This window comes from Nuphar pumila, chromosome 7, assembly GCF_984573655.1.
Source record: "Nuphar pumila chromosome 7, dmNupPumi1.hap1.1, whole genome shotgun sequence".
Lineage (NCBI taxonomy): Eukaryota > Viridiplantae > Streptophyta > Magnoliopsida > Nymphaeales > Nymphaeaceae > Nuphar > Nuphar pumila.
In genome coordinates, this window is record NC_143255.1 from 20,226,464 (window position 1) to 20,247,703 (window position 21,240).

Genomic DNA, 21,240 nt, shown 5'->3' on the forward strand with positions numbered 1-21,240 from the left:
ACGCAACTCGCTTGCGCCATCATGTACAGCCTAATCTATGTCAAGTGATGTGAAAAATAAAATATGGATCATACAATTTGTGGCTTGGATGGTCAGTCTATAGCAGACTTGTAAATTACATCAAACACACAACTGAGCTCTTGCTGGTCATCCAAAGACAAAGTTGTAGCATTATTTAAAACTTTATGTGAAAAAAAGGAAAGATTTTTTGGCGGTTGCTATGACCTGAAACAAATCCAATTCAACTCTTCTCAAAACATCAACAGCCGGTGGTCCAACTCAAATAGAATTAATTGATGCAGCTGAAACCCAGGGCTGTCATTCATAGAGAGAATGAAATGAATATCACAGAACCAACAACCAGTCCTTCCCAATCTACAGCTCAAATCCACAAGAACCAGAAAATTCAACAAGAGTTACGCTCAAATCCTATGGGATCCAACCCAATCTAGCAGGAAAAGCATGAAAGTGAAATTAACTGTCTAATATACCTGGCAATCAATGGTGGGGGCCAATGTGAAATCAGGCTGACCCACCATATTCAGCACCTGATGACTCTAAACAGGGTAAGGTGTGAGTAGCTTGCTCATGTCTGGGCTAAGCACAATACATCTTAATGATCCCGGCAGAGGTACAATATACATCGATAAGAAACCCAAGAGAAGTCATTTATCAGATTAAGAAACAAAGGAACAAGAAATAGATTGCACAAAAAGTATCTAAACTAGGTTTCTTCATAAATTTATAGCATAGTTCAAAGTTGAGAATAACAAAGAGAGCTTGTAGTCAAGAGATACCGATACCATGAGAGGCATACTCAAATATCCTCCCTCATCATATCATCAAATACAAAAATTCTCTTGATGCTACTATTAATAAATAAGCCAATAATTTAACTGTCCCATAAACTACTAAAAACCCTTTTGTCAATATTGCACAGAGCAAACTTGACAGATTTTCGCTGGCCCATCCATTCACAGATCAGAAGCAGATTATGGACATTATCCAAAGCAGTAAAAGCCAGTTGGATGCCTTACACAAACACATTTTTGATAATTGTCCACAGCAGTAAAAACCGAATTGCCTGCTTAACACTGTAACTACCATCTATTCTGGACTTATTCTCTTTTCTTCTTCCATGAAATTCACCTTTTTCTCACACTATTTTTTCTTTTTTTTGTATTTTTTTTTTCATTTTTCTATAACACAGGAAACACAAACTCACTAGACAAACAGCATGATGTGTCAATATAATCTTGCTTATGAGCCTGGAGGTCACCTGGATGATGTTATGCAGATCTCTGCCGGCAGGATTCGCCAACAGTGAAAGAAACTTCAAGGTTCTTGCTCAAGTGTCATCTCCGTAACACGCCATGTGAAGCAAAAAACTGGAAATCTGGATGATCGACCTGAAGAAGCCTCAACCAGTTGTCAGCAGCTTGTACCAAGGAGCTTGCCTGCTGGCGCTCACTCCCACCATTTGGGACCCATACAGAGCCCTTGAACTTGTATGAAGCTAAACCAAAGACTGGCAGAGAAATCATAGGAGATCCCTGTGATGCGTGCACAGAGTTGATGATTGGGGCCTGATCACCACCTGTACCTGCATCCAGTAAGCATGAAACTTCATAGATGAACCAACATATGCAGTATAAATAACAGCATTTATAAGTGTTTGCCAAATAACACATCAGACCAATAGTTTTTCACATCAGAAATAAGACTTTGTTTTTAATTCTCCTTTCTGCAGCTTAATCTCTAGCCATAATAGTGGAAAGTATAATGATATGTACATGCATGTCCATGTGTGCAAAACTAACTCATAAATGAATGCACCTGCTCATGAAAGCACAGACATTCCATTAAACGAATGACCAGGACACTCATGAGAGCAGATGGATCGTATTGAGCAACTGACCAGGTTTATCAAAACAATAGTTACCGGAAGCGCCCCTATAGGGGGAAGTGTGCTTCCCGAAGCGGGAAGCGTCATGCTTTCCCACAAGGGGAAGTATGGGGAAACTTGCTTCCCAATTGTGGGAAGCACGCTTCCCACTCGCTTCTCAAATTGCTTTCCTCACTTCCCTTTCGCTTCTCCCTTGTTTTTTGTGTTTTTCATGTTAATATTTTATTTTTTCGCTTCCCCCCTTTATTTTCCACTCGTTTCCCCCACGCTTCATGTTTCCTTTTTTGCTTCTCACAAGCTTCCATGATCGCTTCCAAAAAGAATCCTGCTTCCCGCTCCACACTACTTTCTAGCACTCTCTTCCTCGCTTCTGCTTCATGTATCACTTCCCGTATCCATTTCGCTTCCTGTTAACTATGATCAAGACTCAATGAGTTTGTAAAAACTTAGCCTCTGCACAAACGCGTTTTACTCAGAGCAGATAGTTGCCTTGGTTCAAGTCATGTATCCAGCTGCTAACACTCACCAAATATAGACCCACTCAATTCTCACTGACTAGGAAAGATGAATCAAAGTCATGCCAGATTAAGATAGGGGTTTGTGTAAATGACATAGATGATGGCCCAACCGAATCTAACAAGTATGAACAAGACTCTCAGTGGCAACATGTGAGCATATGACAAGTCCCTCTGAGTCAAAGGGTTCAAGCAAATCTAGGTCTGAGTCAAAGACATAAGCCTTTGACCAAAGTATTCAAACTATAGCAAGAATCCATTTCATAAATAAATATCAATAAAAAAGCTCTGTTTTATAAATGAAGAATATCAATAGAAATGGTCATGCCATGTGGTGCCGGGACATGGGTGACTAAAAGACCAATGACCATGGTAAACTAGGTTAAGATGAACAATCATCTGCATGTGACCCTCATGCACCAGGTTATAAGCAGTTGTAATCCAAACTAGACATCATTGTACCATATTGTATCATATCATATCATACAATATGGTACATTAATCGTATATTTGGGGGCCCCAATGTGATACAAAATGCATCCCTATATCGGAAAAGAAGAGAAAAACATGCCATATTGGACCACATATCATGACAGCCCATACTGACAACTTGTCAAAAACTGCATGCTTTTCAACAATTCTTTTTCCATCCATCTTAAGCTGAATTTGTTTGCAAAAATAGCAAAGATTTATCTCTATTTTCATCTCCAAAACTTAACAAAAAACATTAACAGGATCAAAGTTTTCCTTTTTTCACCTTAATATAACCTGTAAATCTCTCCAGAGGCTTGATTTATGCTTGGAAATGCTGGATCTAAACATTTGAGGAAGGGGTGAGCTAACTCAGTTTTAGAGGGTTTTCTGGTAAAATCATGTGGCCATAAAGAGTGTAGGAAATATCCTAATTAGAACACCATTTGGCTAGTGTAAGGAAGAATATGGCCACATGCATTTCTTTTTTTATTTATAACCCGAAGAAACCGCACCCGGCATGAAAACCTGGTCGTGCTGGCTCAGCCTGCCATACCTACGGTTGTCGTGCCGGCAGTGTAAAACCCTGAGGCTAGGACGCTCACCCCCAGGGCCTAGGGCATCGGCTTGTGCAGAGGAGTGATGCCCAAGGGAATCGAACCTTGACCACCTGTTTAACGGCCAAGGCCTCACCCCACTACGCCAACTACGGGTGGGCAACGGGCCGGGCTCGCCCGCTAATGGACCGGACCCGGCGCCCAGTCAAAGTCCAGGCCATCAATTGATGGGCCAGCCCACTGGGAAAACCCCAGCCCACGGCCCGCCCTTAGGTACAGCCCTTGTCGGGCTGGGCCAAACCAAAAGCCCCATTCAGGCCAAGCTTGGGCCTAATTTATAAGCCCAAGCCCGGTCCGCCCGGCCCATTGCCCGTCTCTAACGCCAAGCCCCTAGGGGCAGCCACATGCACTTCTAAAGTTATTTCAAATCACAAAAACAACAAACAAAAAAGATAGTTATTGAAGCTCAGAATGTAAAACAAAGTGCAGCCAATGTTCACAAATCTTGTTTTCAGCAAAATCTCGGTGAGGGAAACTCTTGTGATATTTTCAAAAGTCTGTCTTTTCTCATGAAAATGTTGAAAAAATCTCAGTATATAAAATTATAAAAAGACATAAAATATATAACTATAAATAACAAACATAAAAATTAGAAAAATGATTTTATTATATTAATATTAAGATAAAAAATGTGACACTTTTAATGTAGGTGACATTTAAAAAATATGATGCTTTTCCAGTATTATATCGACGATATTTGTGACAGTGCAACAATAGAAATTGATGGTTGGAATATATTCCAAGAAAGGAAAGGGGTCACTCCAATGCAGTTGAAAAAAGCTGCTCAAAGTTGTGGAGTTAATGTTAGTGGTCCTATTGATAAGGAGATTTATATGGAAAAAGGCAATGTAGTAATTAGCAGTAGTAGAGGAGTTGAAGCATAAATCTACATGCAGTGCAGAGAAAACGAGGATTTACGAAGAGAGTATGCTAAGCAAAGAGTTACTAGTTATTTACCATTTATAATGATCCCAAGGTCCCAACCTGATATATGTCCTGCTATGGATTCTAAGCATTAGATCAAACTGACAGGCATGACAATCCTCTTTGTTTTTCTTTTTCCTTTGAGATTTGCAAGTAATTGTAGTTTTACATATTATGTGCTTTATTGGTTTCTTCATGTTACTACACTATATTTGTGATTTTCGAATTATGGTTGTCTTTATTACTAGTATCATGTATTAGTTACTAATTGTTACTTCTCTTCATATCTTGTTTATTCCATAATACGGGCTGATTGGGTGAAGGAGATAAATTCAGCACCATCCCATCTGTATGATGTGAAGATGCCTGAAAACTCAAACTAATGGAAAGAAGGAAAAAGACACTGTCGGTGTGCTAGCAATCAGATGAATGACCCTGCACTATTTAATGTTTTTTGCTAACAAATATTTATTTGCATTCAAACATTTATAAAAAATTACAATTTTCTGTAACCTTTTCTTTTTAAAGTTGACATCCTTTTTCGTGCGTCTTACAATATGATGAAATAATGTATCATAAACCTGTATTTTGAACCCTCCAAATATACATATGACATGCTTTTTACAACATTGCTTCAATGTTCATCAATTTCTTCTGTGGCATCATTATTCGACGCTAAACCTTTATAGGTAAGAACCCAATTAAGCAACTGCATATCGGACCTTAAGAAAATGAGACAAGGCATAAAGTTGTGACAATGAATATCATGTAACCATGCACAATAATTACATATCTAACAACATTAAGGCAACTTTATTAACTGTAAGAACCTAGGCAAGACAGGTTCTTCATATATTTTTTCAAGGAAGCTTCCAGTGCATGAACAAGCATTAGCTTTAGCCATTATCACAGAATTTTGCTGGTAATTTTACAATTGAGTCCTTGAACCACCATTCACAAAAGAAGGGGGCTTTTAAGATTAATCGCCACCAAGCAATAAATCTAAAAAAGCAATGTCAAGTATATATAACCAAGGTCTTGCAGTCATCTCAAAGTATATCTTCAATCATCCATTTGGAGCGATCAAAGCAGATTTTGCTCACCAGAGATGGGAAAAGACCTTTAAAAAAGTACGATAGCAAATCAAGTTATTGACTCAATGCCAAGAGTAGGAAAAACCATTTGTACAAAAAGATGACCTATAGAAAGACCCAAGGGGTTTGGTGTAGTGAGATGAGGCCAAGACCGTTTGACAGGCAGTCTAGGTTCAAATCCCATGGGCACCACCCCCTGCGTAAACCGAAGCTTGGCGACTCCCTAGGGTCGAGGGGTAAGCCCTCGGAGTTTTACACCGACATAGACAGAGACCGTAAGCACGACACATTAAGCCAGGGAAGCTACGTCTTTGCGCCTGGGGCGGTTTCTCAGAGTAAAAAAAAAGATGACCTATAGAAGGTCACTTCACTCAAGCAATTAGGAACTCGTAATCTATTCAGTAGTTATATATTGGTCTATGGTAAAGATGGAGATGTGCCCCCTTAATTCCTTATTATATCTTGGTCACTAATCCAACATGGGGAAATAATAGCCTTTGGTGGAAGGCACATCTCTTATGGGTGTAAAGCATAGTCATCAGCATTGCTCTCAGCAATTTCTCACCGAGGGTTTTCCTCCAAGTGTTTTTCAAAAAGTGGCTTTCCTCAGGAAAATCTTGAAAGTTTTAAAATTTGAAAACATATAAATAAAAATAAGAAATATAAGAAAATAATAAGTCTTGTATTATTTTTCTTTCAAAAATATAAAGAAACAAGTTCTAAAAGTTTTTGAAATACAAAAGAAACGAAAAAACAGAAAAACTAAGCTCAAAATATATAAAAATAAGAATTTCTTCAAAAATATTGCAAAAATATCATGATAATATCACAATATTGTCATGATATTTTGTAATCTAGCAATATTTTGAAAATATCATGATATTTTGCTGATATTATTGGCTTACCTTAAAATGGCGATAACAACGTGATATTTTCAAAATATCAGTGATATCGATCACGGGGGTAAAAAGGATTGTTTCAATTGATATGAAAAAAAAATGATCCTTACCTAATTAGACATTGGAGGACAGTAAGATTTGAATTAATTCTCGCATGTCGATCGAATCATGAGGAACTCCTTTCCATATTAGAATCTAGTTAGCTCAACAAATTTAATTAGATTACCTCACTATAGATACATATTTTCAATATTCTACTAAATTTGGTTTGAAACCACTTTTCCATACAAGACTAAATGCATATGCAATGGTTGATATCTTTCTGAAATCTTCTTCATTGAAATCCATATCATTTACCAGGTGAATCATTAAGGCTCTGTTTGGGAGCCGGAGATGGTATTTGATGAGGGTGTAATTAATACCATTACCCCCGCAAGTGTTTGGGAACCCTATTTTGGGAGATGAGAATGGTGTTGAGAGTGGAGATGAGTCATTTTCAAGTACATCCAGCCTCATCACCCATTTTCATCTCCACTCTCATCACCCCTCCCACCTCTCGAACACTGGCTCCCAAATAGAGCCTAACATAGTGGTCAAAATCTATCAAACAGATAGACTCGGGCACAAGATTCCTTAAAAGTGCTGAACTCACCTTAATCATATTGAATTTAAAGAAAATATTTATACACCAGATGAAGCTCACAAATTAGAAGTTCCAAAATGACCTTGCACCTCAACAAATTCACCTCTACTCTGCCAACCTCTTTTTTTTATGAATGAAATTTTTTATCAAATAGACAGTAATTACCATGATCAAGAGGCTAGAACACCACATTAACCTAGGACACATCCATATATGTACCTAGACTGGATCATTTAAGGTCATTTAATTACATGTCTCGCAAAAAAGTTACTTGGAATTGAAATTTAACATCTTACTTTTTTCCTCCTAGGTTTATGTTGTTTCTTTAAACTTTCCAACACTAGCTTGATAGGAGGCAATGAGACAGATGCAACAATCAATTTTTTTTTCTTATGCTTTGCTAGTGGGATGTTCATTCATACAATAATCATTTTCAATGATATCATCCTGGTCATGCCATTGATTAAAACCAGGTGGGAGAGTAGGCCCATTGTCAAAAAAGTCCTCCACCAAGACTCCTCAACATGCTTCTCAATAGAAAGAAGATGAAGGCAAGTGAATGGGGACGGAGCGGCTAAGTTCTGAGCTCCTGGCAATCACATCGAGGTCAACCATAGATGGAACCCATAGACTAATCAAGCTCAAGATGCAGTCATTGAAGTGTATGACGTTAGTTTCCTGTACCGCTTCTCTGAAACCAGATGTGCAATGTTAGGACCCACATAAGGTGAATGGAAGATAGCCAAATATCCAATAGAAAACAAAGGCAGCCCATGGACAACTCAATTTATGAAACAAAGTATGATTGTGCACCTCCACAGATGCTAGTCCTTAAAATTAAGTTTGTGGAGGGCTTGTCTTTCCCATTTAAACTCTGCACCATACAACAACCCTGCCATGGTTGGGCATATTAGGAAAACAAAGTTCCAGCACCAGACATTGAACAACCTCCTGCCATTCAATGTTTTTTTGTAGGTCCCTACCTATGAATTGTACATTTAATGTTCTACTGCACTAACTACCAAAAATAGCGATGGACTATGCCTATGAGAGGACATACCTAGGCAAAGCTCATATTCTTGGTCCATAATAGTCTCACTTGTAATTACTGGAAGCTCCTAGGCACCCTTGGATGCATGCTTCCAAAGAAGTGAACTTCTAAAACATGGAACATGGCCCCTCGCCAGAAGTAAGGGAAGTGACAAGAATGATTCCAACTTTTAAGAAGCACGTTTCCTATATGATGCAGAGCACATCTCTTTGAGATAAAGAAACACATTTCCTTGGGGAAGAGAATCGCATTTTAGTGCAAATGAGAAATGTATTTCCTACAAGGGCTTTCCCTCTTATTTATTAGGTTGTGTTTTCATTTTAAGGCATTTTTAATGAGTTTCTTAAAGAGGCATTTTGGTTTGTCAAGGCTCAAGGGCAGTTTGGCAATGATAAAGATGTGTTACCTTATCCTTCCTCTCTCTTTCCAATTTTCTCTATTTCATTCATACATTTAATTGTACATCAAAAGCAACTGGCGAAGGTGACTACTACCAGGATGTGCTAACAGAGCTCAAGTTTCAACGATACATTGGAATGCTTTATGCAAGCATGCATCACCCTTCATCATCATTCAAAACACTGTATCCCTCTCATGCCAAATCAAGAATTAATATGCATACACCTTCCTCTTAAATTTCAAGCCTTGGAACTTTGAATAGTGCAATAGTTTTAAATTTTTCCTATTCAATTCCAAGTCTTGAAATTTTGCATAGTGAAAACTGTAGCAATTTTAATAATTAAGTGTGGAAAATATAAATAACATTTATTTCATGCGTGTGATATATCTTTTGAATTCCATATAAGTCTCTCTCTCCTTTAAAATATTTTAAAGAATGTGTAAATAATACATAGTGCTTGGACAACAATCATTCTTTTACACATATAAGTGTTCAGGCTTGGCTCACTGTTTGTGGCAAGACAACTAGAGTTTGAGATAAACAAGCAGAGCTTGAGCTGGCTTGTCTATAGAAAACATGCACTGTTTCAGAGCTGGAAGTAATAGGATTACAGGGGATCAAATGAGATAAGAGGCTTGTGGGATTGACGTGAGAGGGTATGGATGGCTATAGTGCTAAGAACAAACTCCATGCTAATATAAAACACATGGATACAAGTCATGCCTTGGATGAAAGATAATTTCAAATCAGCTTTGTCCACAAAGGAAGCTATAAGTAATGCAACTATGAATCTCATGGAGAGTTTGATCCTGGCTCAGGATGAATACTGGCGGCATGCTTAACACATACAAGTCGGACGGGAAGTGGTGTTCCAAGTGGCAGATGAAGGTTATAGAAACCTGCACCATGACTGGTATCACCCACCTAGTTTTCAGCCAATCTGCCACCAGATGATACCAAGAGATGCCAGTGTATTACTTCAGTGATTCTTTCAACTGTACAAAAAACAATTTTGTATATATTTATATAATGTGTGTGTAGCGATAGCTTAGCCTGGAGACCTCTGCTAACAGGTGATTCTCAACAGTTGCAACTACAAACTCATGAAACCATTTGCACTTCCCAAAGGAAAGAGCTAAGGCACTATGAAATGGAGGGTTTGCTTCCTTCATCTACAATATCAGCCTGGCTCCTATAAGGAATCGTCCCCTTCTACCCCTTTAGGCTTCACTGAATGCCCCTTATATTAAGCAAATAGTGTGGTTGGCTGCCCTCCATCCATCCATCACCCTACTATTTAATTTTGTCCTAGCTTGCTCCCTTGAATCCACTAATAATAAATTGATTTTCCTTCTTTTCCAAAAGGTTTTTGAGGATCTCCAAATGATTCTGGAGTCCTAAGCACCCAATAAATCAAACATTGCTTCAACTTTTATGGCCAATTATCCACTGTCACACCACACACCACCACTCCACTCCTTAGTTGTCAAAAGTGCTAGTTGAAGCCTATGCTCAAGACCCTTAAAAGTGTTAAATTATGTACATAATCATATAATGTAATATATATATTTTCTATATATATGGTAATACATATACATATATTAATATATATATGTATATGTATCTACTTATTATATATATAAAATATATATTTCTATTTGTTTAGCCGTAGGGGTAGTTTAGTCTTTTTCCCTGTTTTACGCACATTCACTTTATGGATGTGATTGTAAATTTGTTTTTATTTTCTTTCTTTTTGTTTTTTTATTTTCTTTTATTTCTTTTATGTAAAGTACCAAAAGGTACCTTGGGGGGCCCACTAACATAGACGTTGGGCCCTCTCCAACGGTCACATTTGTGACCGTTGGAGGGGCTCCAACGTCTATGAGTGGAGCCCCTCCAAGGCCCCTCTTGTGTTCTTATAAATAGGGGTTCTCCCCTTTGTATTTCCTCATGGCTTTGAGTCAAAGCCCAAGTGCTCAATAAATTGATTCCATTATTTTTATGCCTTTGCGCATTTGTGAGTTATTTGTGAGTTGTGCTTTTGTGCACAAGTGTTCTTATTGTGCATTCGTGCCGGGTTTATTATCAAGAATATTAAGGTCTTGATCTTAGTATCTTATTGAAGATACTTTCACATGGTACCAGAGCCTCGTTGAAGGAGAAGGATCGTGCATCCCGCCACTTGTGAAGTACCTCGAAAATCGTGCCCTCAAGTAAGTGAAGTTTTGGAGTAAATCATCTACTTCGGGCAATATTTTAGAAGCAACTTTTGTCAAGAAAAGTTTGAAAAACTTTTAAGGTACGCATTATTTTCTATCGTCTTACCTCTCTAATGGGTGAAAAAGACTCTCACTTCTCCCTTGGGTTTAAACTTAGTGGTTCGAACTACCATGTTTGGGCCGGCAATATGGAACCCCATATCAAAGGGAAAGGCCTTTGGGGATACGTTCAAGGTTCCATATCGGAACCCGAACCCAAACTTTCTATCATAGAGAAAGGGGATATTAAGATTCTTGAAGGTGAAGATAGACAAAAGGCCCTAGAAGAATATTCAAAAAAGCATGATGAGTGGGAAATGAAGAACTTCAAAATTTTATCTTGGATTTTTCATCCGTTGAAACCAAGATCAATGCCAACATCATTAAGTTTAAAAGGGCCTCCGAAGCTTGGTTGTACCTTGAAAAAATGTATACTTCAAGGGACTTATCTCACAAATATTATCTCCAAAAGAAAGTTTTGACCGTTCAACAAAATGATTTGTCTATTCGGGAATATTTTGCCGAACTATCATCTATTTGGGACGAGCTTGCTATGCTCGAACCAAAATGGAGCGGAGAAGCTATTGAATTAAGACACAAGCAACTAGAGGAAATCGATTCTTCAACTTCCTAAATGGTCTTAGACCCGAATTTGAGCAAATTCGGTCCTCTCTCCTATCCGCTTTCACATCTCTCTCTATTGAAGATGTCATCACCAAGCTAAGTGGTGAGGAAACACGTATGGGGATTAGTAGAAATAACCCGAGTATCCTTGCTACACCTTCTCAAAGTGATTATGAAGTGGTTAATGTCGTGTCAAGACCCGGAAATAATTTGAAAACCTACAAACCACCCCATTTCAAAAATCAAGGGCAAGGAGGAAATGATCGATATGGCAAGAGAGACTATAGCAAATTAACTTGCCATTTTTGTAAAGAACCGGGGCATATCAAACCCCTTTGTCCCAAATGGAAGAAATTTCTTGCCGCGGCTTTAGCATCCCAACCAGAGGAACGACCTTCGTCATCAAATGAGTCTCTTTCGCTTCAACAAATTATGGATGCTCTTCAACCTATTCTCAAAGGAGGCATTTCTGGAGCCGCTATGTCATCCTCATCCTCTCTCGGTAAGACATCTTGGCTCCTTGATTTCGGTGCTTCATTTCATATGACTCCAAGTCCTTGTTTTCTTTCTGATTATTCTAAAAATTTTCTTCCATCTTTTGTCTCAACGGCGGATAAAACACCTCTTGAAATTAAAGGAATGGGCAATTTTGAAAAACAAGACTTTTTTATCCCAAAAATTCGTCTTATACCAAAACTAAACTTAAACTTACTTTCTGTTTCTCAACTCTCGGACCATGGTTGCGATATAAAGTTTTCTTCTGATAAATGTTGGATACAGGATCGCCAGTCCGGGAAGTTGATTGGGGAAGGCTCTAGGAGAGGAGACCTCTACTATGTTGATTTTTTTAAAATTCCCAAGAATCAATTTTGTAATGTTGTTCAAAACAAAGATATTCATGTATGGCATAAGAGATTGGGTCATCCCAACATTGTTAAAATCTCTTATTTGTCTTTTATTAAGCATCTTTGTAATGAAAATTTTGTTTGTAATGAATGTATTCTTGGAAAAATGAGAAGTTTTCATTTTCCTCAAAGATCCATGTTTACAACAAGACCTTTTGAAATTGTTCACTCCGATGTATGGGGTCCGGCTCCGGTGATATCTAAGGGAGGTTTTTCATACTATGTTATCTTTGTGGACGATTTCACTAGGTTTAGTTGGAACATGAAGTTTTCTCAACTTTTAAAACATTTCATATGATGGTTTTAAATCAATTCAATGGAAATTTAAAAATTCTTAGAACCGATTCGGGTGGCGAATATCTTTCCAATGAATTCAAAAGTTATCTTGAAAATTATGGAATTCTTCATCAAAAGACTTGTCCTAAAACCCCCCAACAAAATGGGTTGGCGGAACGAAAACATAGGCACATTATTGAAACAACACGAACTTTGCTCATTTCACAAAATATTCCGAAAAAACTTTGGGCTGAGGCAGCCCTTACATCTGTTTATCTCATAAATAGACTTCCATCTAAAAACTTGAACAAGATTTCCCCATTTGAAAAATTATACGAAAAAGAACCTGATTACAGCAGGTTAAGGGTTTTTGGATGCAAATGGTTTGTCCTTACTGATAAAAATGACAAACTCTCTCCTAAGGCCATTCTGTGTGCCTTTCTTGGTTATTCTGAAACTCAAAAAGGCTTTCGCTGTTATGATATTAAAAGTGATAAACTATATGTTTCCAGAAATGTAAGCTTCTTGGAAAATATTAGTGGTTTCGAAAAACTTGAAACTAATGACGAGAATATTGACTATTCATTTCTGTTTGATTTATTGACTGATGATGATGATACTAGTGATGATTAATCAAATCAAAATAACTTAAGTAATAATGAAACTCATTCTGAGTCCTCAACACTTCGTCAACATATCAGTGAAGAATCACATAAAGATCCCATAACCTACTCTCATAGAGATAGGAATACTTTCAGAAGTGCCCTCGAAAGATATGATAATGAGTCTACACCTTCGAGTGAAGAAAACCTTCGTAGGACCGAAAGACTAAGAAGACCTCCTTCTAGGTTCATTTCATATGAGTCCTTTTCACCTAAATATAGAGTCTGTCTAAGCGCCATTCACTCTTACATAGAACTTAAGAACTTCGAGGAAGCACGAAATTGTCCGGAATGGATAGTCGCTATGAATAATGAACTTGAAGCTCTAATGCAGGGATTGTTATTCTGCTACTATATGTGGATGGCATGCTTATAACTGGGAGCGATTCTAACGGGATTAAAAGCATAAAATTCATTTTAAAGGATAAGTTTGAAATGTCTAACTTGGGTTTCTTAACTTATTTTTTGGGTATTGAGGTAGCATACTCTCATAGAGGATATTTTTTGTCTCAAACTAAGCTGGCATCTGAGATTATTGACAGGTCAGGTATTACGGACGATAAAATTTGTGAAACTCCTGCTATAGTAGGAGCTAAAATGAAGATTGATGATGGTGTTCCTCTCTCTGATCCTACTCCCTACAGGCAGCTAGTAGGATCGTTGATGTACCTAAGTATCACCAGACCAGATATCTCACATGCGGTGCATACGGCAAGTCAGTTTCAGCATGCACCAACTTATGTTCACATGGGTGTTATCTTACGTGTCATGAGATACCTAAAGCACACTATTAATAAGGGAGTTTTTCTGTCTTCCTCTTCTGAGTTAAAATTAATTGCTTATACTGACTCTGATTGGAGAGGTGACTCAAATAACCGTCACTCCACCACTGGTTTTTGTGTATTCTTAGGAGACTCATTGATCTCATAGAGATGCAAGAAGCAGCAAAAGGTGTCTCTATCATCAACTGAAGCTGAATATCGTGCCATGGCGACTACTACCATGGAAATTGTTTGGATTCATCAGTTGCTGGAAGACATGGGAATCACAATTGAAGGGCCCACCAAGCTATGCTGTGACAACAAAAGTGCGATTTATATTGCTAAAAATCACACCTTTCATGAGCAGACCAAACATATCGAGATGGATTGTCACTATGTTCGGGAGGCGTACCTCCAAGGAATCATTGACCTTCCATATGTCACGTCCGAGTATCAGTTGGCGGATTTCTTCACTAAAGCCTTGTGTGCTCCGCGTTTCAACTTCCTTCTTAGCAAACTCTCGGTCATCCTACCCTAAGTTTGAGGGGGGGTGTTAAATTATGTACATAATCATATAATGTAATATATATATTTTATATATATATGGTAATACATATACATATATTAATATATATGTATATGTATCTACTTATTATATATATAAAATATATATTTCTATTTGTTTAGCCGTAGGGGTAGTTTAGTCTTTTTCCCTGTTTTACGCACATTCACTTTATGGATGTGATTGTAAATTTGTTTTTATTTTCTTTCTTTTTGTTTTTTTATTTTCTTTTATTTCTTTTATGTAAAGTACCAAAAGGTACCTTGGGGGCCCCACTAACATAGACGTTGGGCCCTCTCTAACGGTCACATTTGTGACCGTTGGAGGGGCTCCAACGTCTATGAGTGGAGCCCCTCCAAGGCCCCTCTTATGTTCTTATAAATAGGGGTTCCCCCTTTGTATTTCCTCATGGCTTTGAGTCAAAGCCCAAGTGCTCAATAAATTGATTCCATTATTTTTATGCCTTTGCGCATTTGTGAGTTATTTGTGAGTTGTGCTTTTGTGCACAAGTGTTCTTATTGTGCATTCGTGTCGGGTTTATTATCAAAAATATTAAGGTCTTGATCTTAGTATCTTATTGAAGATACTTTTACAAAAAGGACTAGTCAAGGCCTAGCCGGGACTAGTTGGTCTAGGCGGGACCAAAAAAATAAAACATCAAGAAAAGCAAAAATATTACAATAAATAGTTAAATTTAGTAACAAACATATGATTGCAATGTACCATATCGCAAAAAATTGCATAATATTGAATATAAAACATTATATATATAACTGAAAAAATAGATTATACATATACATCTACATATATATATGTATATATATGTATGTATATGTATATATCTGTGAAAAATATAGATATACATGTAAAAACAAAAATAAAAAAGAAGAAAAAAGGAAAAAAAGGGAAAAGGAAGAAGAAGAAGAAGAAAAAAGAAGAGAGTGGAAGGGCGAAAGGAGGAAGAAGAAAAAAGGAAAAAAGGAAAAGAGAAAAGTAAGAAAAAGAAAATCAAAAAGAAGAAGAAGAGGAAGAGGAAGAGGAAGAAAAACAAAAGATGGACGGGTGAAAGTATGAGGAAGAAGAAAAAAATAAGAAGGTAAAAAAGAAAAGGAAAATAAGAAGAAAATTAGAGAAAAAAAAAGAAAGTGTTTGGGGTGGAAGAAGAAAAAGAAAAAGAAAGAAAAGGAGAAAAAAAAACATGCCCTTACAGCCTAGGCGGGAAAACAGAGCCCTACCATCTAGACCAATACGTCTGGGTGGTGACCCTGCACCTAGCTTGACTAGGCGGCCTAGGCGCCGCTTTTCACAACTAAACTCCACTCCCAAAAGCAAAAAGTCCAACTTGGCAATTGTTCAATGCATCTCTCCTAACACTTTTGGCTGCTCTACTGTCTTCACCTTTTTGCTGCCTCAAAAGGAAAAATAAAATTAATAGTCCACAAAGATACCAAATGTGAAACTATGACTATAACAGTAAGAATAATATTATCATTATTATTGTAATACTACTCTAAATGATAGTCACCTGTATTGTACAAGGTCATTTCTCGGCGAGGATTTTTCTTAAAGAGATTTTCAATAAAGTAGTTTTTCTTGAGAAAATCTCAAGAGTTTTAAAAAAATTCAAAATATAAAAGATAATAAGAAAGATAAGAAAATAATAGGTTTTGCATCACTTTTCTTGAAAAATATAAGTAAATAAGTTAGAAAAGTTTTTCAAATACAAAAATTGGGATTAAAATATATAAAAATAGGATTTTTTCAAAAAAAACTGCAAAAAAATCATGATAATATATTTCTGGCGATATTTCAAAAATATCACGACCGACCTTAAATTGCCGATAATATCACGATATTTTCAAAATTTCAGTGATATTGGTGACATTGCTCTAAATAACATGCTTAAGCATGCATTAAATATGTTCACATCAAAGAATGAGTGAAGTCCAACTGCAGAACTGCAGGCATTAGTAAGAGACGAAGGTGTCACCATTTTAGGCCCTACATCACATTATTGCTGATATAAACTTCTAAGAACTTCCCAGGCTATGTATTTGACAAAAAAGAACAGGTATCGAAAAAAGAAGGGGAAAGGAAAGAAGAAAACTCCATTTACCTCTCACAGGTGTTGAGAGAGAATGATAAGTCAAGAAACATGCATCTAAATCCTTTAGTGTTGGTCCTGTTGGTATTCTGTATATCGGGTACCTGCATTTTGGTATTCTACATTAGATAAAAGACAAGAAATAAATACTATAAGATGTAACAAAAAGTGGATGCACTCACTGGAAAGGAATATATAAATAGATATAAAAATGTGATACCCAACAAAACCATGGTTTAATTAATCTATGCCAAAATTTTCACACATTTCAAGTGCAAACCAAACCTTCAGCATGGGTTAAGCAAATCAAGCTTCAAAACTACACCTGTGTTAATAAAACTAATTTACCCGTATAAAAAAATGCAAATTTAACTGCATCCTTTTAAATGATCCCCACTCCCACGCTCTTGTCTCCAAAAACAAAACCCTTGGCAAGTGGGAACCTTGATTCGCTAGAGTGCGTCTGACATTTTGAAACGACAAAATTCCAGTATATTTTAACAATAATGTTATTTAGGATTGAACTTCAGTAGAAATGGGAGCATTACCTTTTGAGGGTAAAATGATGATCTTAAACCCATATTTAACATTAGCCCAAAGGTTAAGCTAATGGTCGTATAGAACTGAAGGTATTTGGTTAACCGTAACAAATGTCAGAGGCATTTGAAGAGTACAAAAAAATTGGTTTGTATATAACTCACGAGTAAAAATTCTACTATAAAAATCAAACGGAACTTACCAAGCCACAGACATCCAGCTTGATGATAGCAAATCACAACTTCTAAGTGTCTTCAAGTCAGGAAATCTACGAGCAAGATCTGCAACCTGTGGTACACATATGTTAGGGAAAAAGTCCACAAAAAACCCCACTTGAGTCTATTTAATGAAAGAGTACGATAGAAAAAGACCTACCTTGTCTGCCAATGGTTCACGGCTGTATGGTGGATGCTGTTCAAAAAACTCAAAGAGCAAGCAGGGTGATTGGGAATTTCCAACATCACTATCATCACTAGAAAATCCTTCCTGAAAGGAGATATGGTTTTGCCTCAGAGATAATCTGTCCATTCTAAGACTGGCCTCCATTGCTGGATGGTGTCGATTCCAGTGTTCCCTTGCATATTTCAAACCCCTTTCAAATTCACAATCACTACTCCCGTCGCTGCTAGAGTCTCTATAATAATCACCATCACTGTCCTCACCAGGCCTCCTATATCACAACCAAAGAAGACATCTCATGAGCTGTAATTTGAATTTTAAGTACAACCAGGCAACTGTTTTTATTAATTCAAGCAGCAACCCCAATTGAATATATCATTCCTAAATCAACGGGAGTGTGAAAACTTCACTGAAAATTTATAAGTTCAAACTCAAGCAGTAAGTACAAGTTCATATCTTAGTAAGTGTACAAAGCATCAGAGGCATATATCAATAAAATAATAGAAAACCGATTGGTACAGGACAGTATCGTACCATACAATATCCTTACATTTCGCTGCCACATAAAGTACACTATCTACCAATCTATCTACCTAAAACCACCCTGGCAATGCACGGATATAAACACCATGCACAGAATAAATTATTTCCTTCTAATGGCACTTGAACACACGATCTATTGGCCAACAAACTATCCTGAGAAGTGCACTTCAAATAAGGATCTTAACTGCTGTGACCACAACTCAGCATGAACTAGTAAGTATCTTCTGGTAAAATTTCAAATCAAAATCTGGTCACACCAATGAGCTGAAAGTTTTGGAATTGGAGATGAACATATAATGAACCCAAATCATAATTTGTAACTGATCTCGAATGGGCAACAATAAATAAAACATAACTGATGATGGAGTAGATTAAATGAAAAATAGTTAACTACTTTGACCAGAAGAAACTGTGAACATTTAGTCCTACTACAGTCCCCTTTAATCAGACATTTTAGACGGTTTGATAAGTACATAATCATGTGCAACACGTGGCAATATGAATTTTTAGATAGAGACACTCATAAAAGTAGAATAAACCATTAAAGTCTCCACAGGCAAGACGATTCAGCAGCATCAACTGTACAGAGGCAAATAAACAGTAATGCAACCTTTAATGCTACTCTTAATTCAGGTCAGTGACTATACAAACGCATCTACGATAACCACATTCTACACATTGGCTAATTTTATAAGATCGCTCCTTGAGAAGACAACAAAATAAGTAAAAACTACATAATGAGCATAAAGACTAAGATACAGAAACAACACAAGGAGAAAAGAAAAGAGGAGAAACAATCAACCAGCAAGTGTAAGTGATAACAAACGGATCAATGCACATGCATAGATATAGCAACTTTTACCTCTGTTTTGTTGTGGTCCTCGAGGATTCGGCATAAATTTGGATTGCAGACAAGTATGGCACGTAGTACTGAACTACAGAATCACTACCATTCAAGACCAGTGGCACTCCTGCACCATACGCGCTCCACTCCTTGAAAGATTCCCACAAATCCCCAAGCGTAAAGAAAGGCTGGAAGTCGACATCACACGCTCTCCATCCCCTCATTCTTGTCTGTGACACCATTAAAAGAAATTGAAAAAATTACAAAACGAAAAACACCACCCAACTTCAGAATACGATCCAATCATATTTCAGAGAACTCAATCCAAAAAACAATGAATATTGAAATAATCAAGAAAAAATAATAAAAAACTCCTCAAGTTATGAACTTGGTTAAGAATACTAAAAGATTGCCAGAAAAAAGCAAAATCATGAAGATGGCAAAAACGAGGACCACTAAATCCATGCACGGGAAAAAGGGACAGATTCTGAGAAGTGGTAATAAGCAAACCTTGGAGAGAGACTGCGCAGGCACACAAGGCGTCGTCGACTCGAGGAATCGATCAAGGTTCTCGGAGGGAGATCTCGCCTGCAAGCTTGCCGCAGGCGCTGAAACAGGAGCAGGCTTCAAGCATTCCTCCGATGCAATTCGGTTCTGTGGCACCCGGTTCTGCTGCGGCGCTGCAGCTGGCCTTGGCTCTGCAATCTCGATGCCAGCGCTCCTCAGCGCCCTCTGAAGCTGCTGATTCCGGCGAACCCTCACGGAATTGTAGGGTCTGTTTTCTCCCTGATTCCGCCCAAATTGCAACCCCGTTCCCAACATTTCCGAAAATTGTTAACAAAAAGCCAACGGGAGAAACAAGAAATGAAAGACAATAACACACACAACACACCGAAAACCCTGATTTAAACCCCAAATGCCACACTACGCCAACTATAATCTTCAAGATCAGAAATTTAAAAAATGCAAGAATGAAGAAACGAATCCCTCGCCCAAATCTATACGCCTTCAACGGGGATTCCTCCGAATCACGATCTGCAAACCCCCAAATTGAAGAAGCACTGATCTAGGACCGAGAAAACTAAAAAAAAAAACCCTGACTTTTCGAGCTCTATGCGTAGCGGCGACGATTCGCACAGAGAGAGAAAGAGAGAGATCCTAAGTGGGAAAGGAAAACCCTAACAGTAATTCTTCAGGATTTTCAGGCGTGGAGGGATCGACACTCGCCGGAAAACCGCGAAATCGACCCCTTTCCGGCGGACCTAGGGGCTAAAACTTCACGGAAATCCTCGCGAGGATCGCACCGAAATTTAGGGCAACGATCGGAGGAAAGGGCCGGAATCAGAGGAGAGGCGAAGGAGAAAAGGAAATGGAAATTTATTTGTTTTTAAAAAGCATGCAGGAAAAACGCTCGTTTTTTTTTTCTCTATTTTTTTTTCTTTTTTAACGACGTCTAGGAAAATGGAGGCGAGGGAAAATCTATTCGTTGAAGCATTGCCCTCCTAACGCTATGAATTTTGATGGTTGCCTGAAATTACGATAGTACCGTTCCGTATCGTATCGGATCTAACCAACATGGTTAGGAGACTTTTTTGGGCCCATAGGCCCAAATTGACCAAGTGGGCTCGGTAGCTTGGTTTGGTCTTGGTTCGAGATGAGATGTTTGCTTAGGCTCGTTTTTTGAAAATGATTGATTAAGAACGATTAACATTAGGTGTATTGTGGCAGTTGGTTAGGTGTAAAAGGATTCAGTCCGAGCTCCTCGACCAAAGTGCATTTGCATATGCTTGGTTTAGACTGACTAAAACCCGTTTAGACTCACTTGGGCATGGTCGTGGACCTTATGGTAGTACAGTGCATAGAGTAAATTTTAATGAATAGTAAGGATATAATCGGTAATGAATTGTGGTTGTTAATCACGATTGCTCCTTAACCAACCCATGGCAGGACATACTGATTTCGAATCGGGTGTTCTTCGGAAAACCGGATTCATTTTTAGGTTATGCATCTCGCGTAAATTACATAAACGCCATTGATTCTTGTGGACTCGGTCCACAATGTCTGACCCGATTCGAGAGTCGTGGTGGTGATTGACTTGCAACTGAGCGTAACGGCTCCATCATAAACTTCGGAAGTTAGCCCGAGTCAACTCAACCTCTGAGTTCCTGGACTATTACTTGGCCCATGGACTCAGAACTTGGCCTATCTAGCTGACTTAGGGTTTAGCCCAGCTGCTTCGTATCTG

At 37.9% G+C, this 21,240-nt stretch overlaps 1 protein-coding gene across 1 annotated transcript; it reads right to left on the bottom strand.

The window, feature by feature from the left end:
* Window positions 1-716: 716 nt before the first annotated feature.
* On the bottom strand, window positions 717-20,449 carry LOC149831432 (uncharacterized). Its single transcript, XM_090013894.1, has 6 exons — window positions 19,506-20,449; window positions 19,014-19,225; window positions 17,585-17,879; window positions 17,412-17,497; window positions 16,685-16,776; window positions 717-1,603 (listed from the first exon to the last, which is right to left on the bottom strand). Exons 1-6 carry the CDS (start codon window positions 19,815-19,817, stop codon window positions 1,356-1,358), a joined length of 1,245 nt encoding a protein of 414 aa, XP_089870020.1. The 5' UTR covers window positions 19,818-20,449; the 3' UTR covers window positions 717-1,355.
* Between the last annotated feature and the right edge of the window lie 791 nt (window positions 20,450-21,240).

Excerpts from the sequence above, each read along its gene's own strand:
- LOC149831432 (XM_090013894.1), bottom strand. The coding sequence starts at position 19,817 with ATGTTGGGAACGGGGTTGCAATTTGGGCGGAATCAGGGAGAAAACAGA. Across the intron at positions 17,498-17,584 it reads GTGAACCATTGGCAGACAAG|GTTGCAGATCTTGCTCGTAG; the intron begins GTAGGTCTTTTT and ends TGTGTACCACAG. Across the intron at positions 16,777-17,411 it reads AGCTGGATGTCTGTGGCTTG|GTACCCGATATACAGAATAC; the intron begins GTAAGTTCCGTT and ends ACCAAAATGCAG.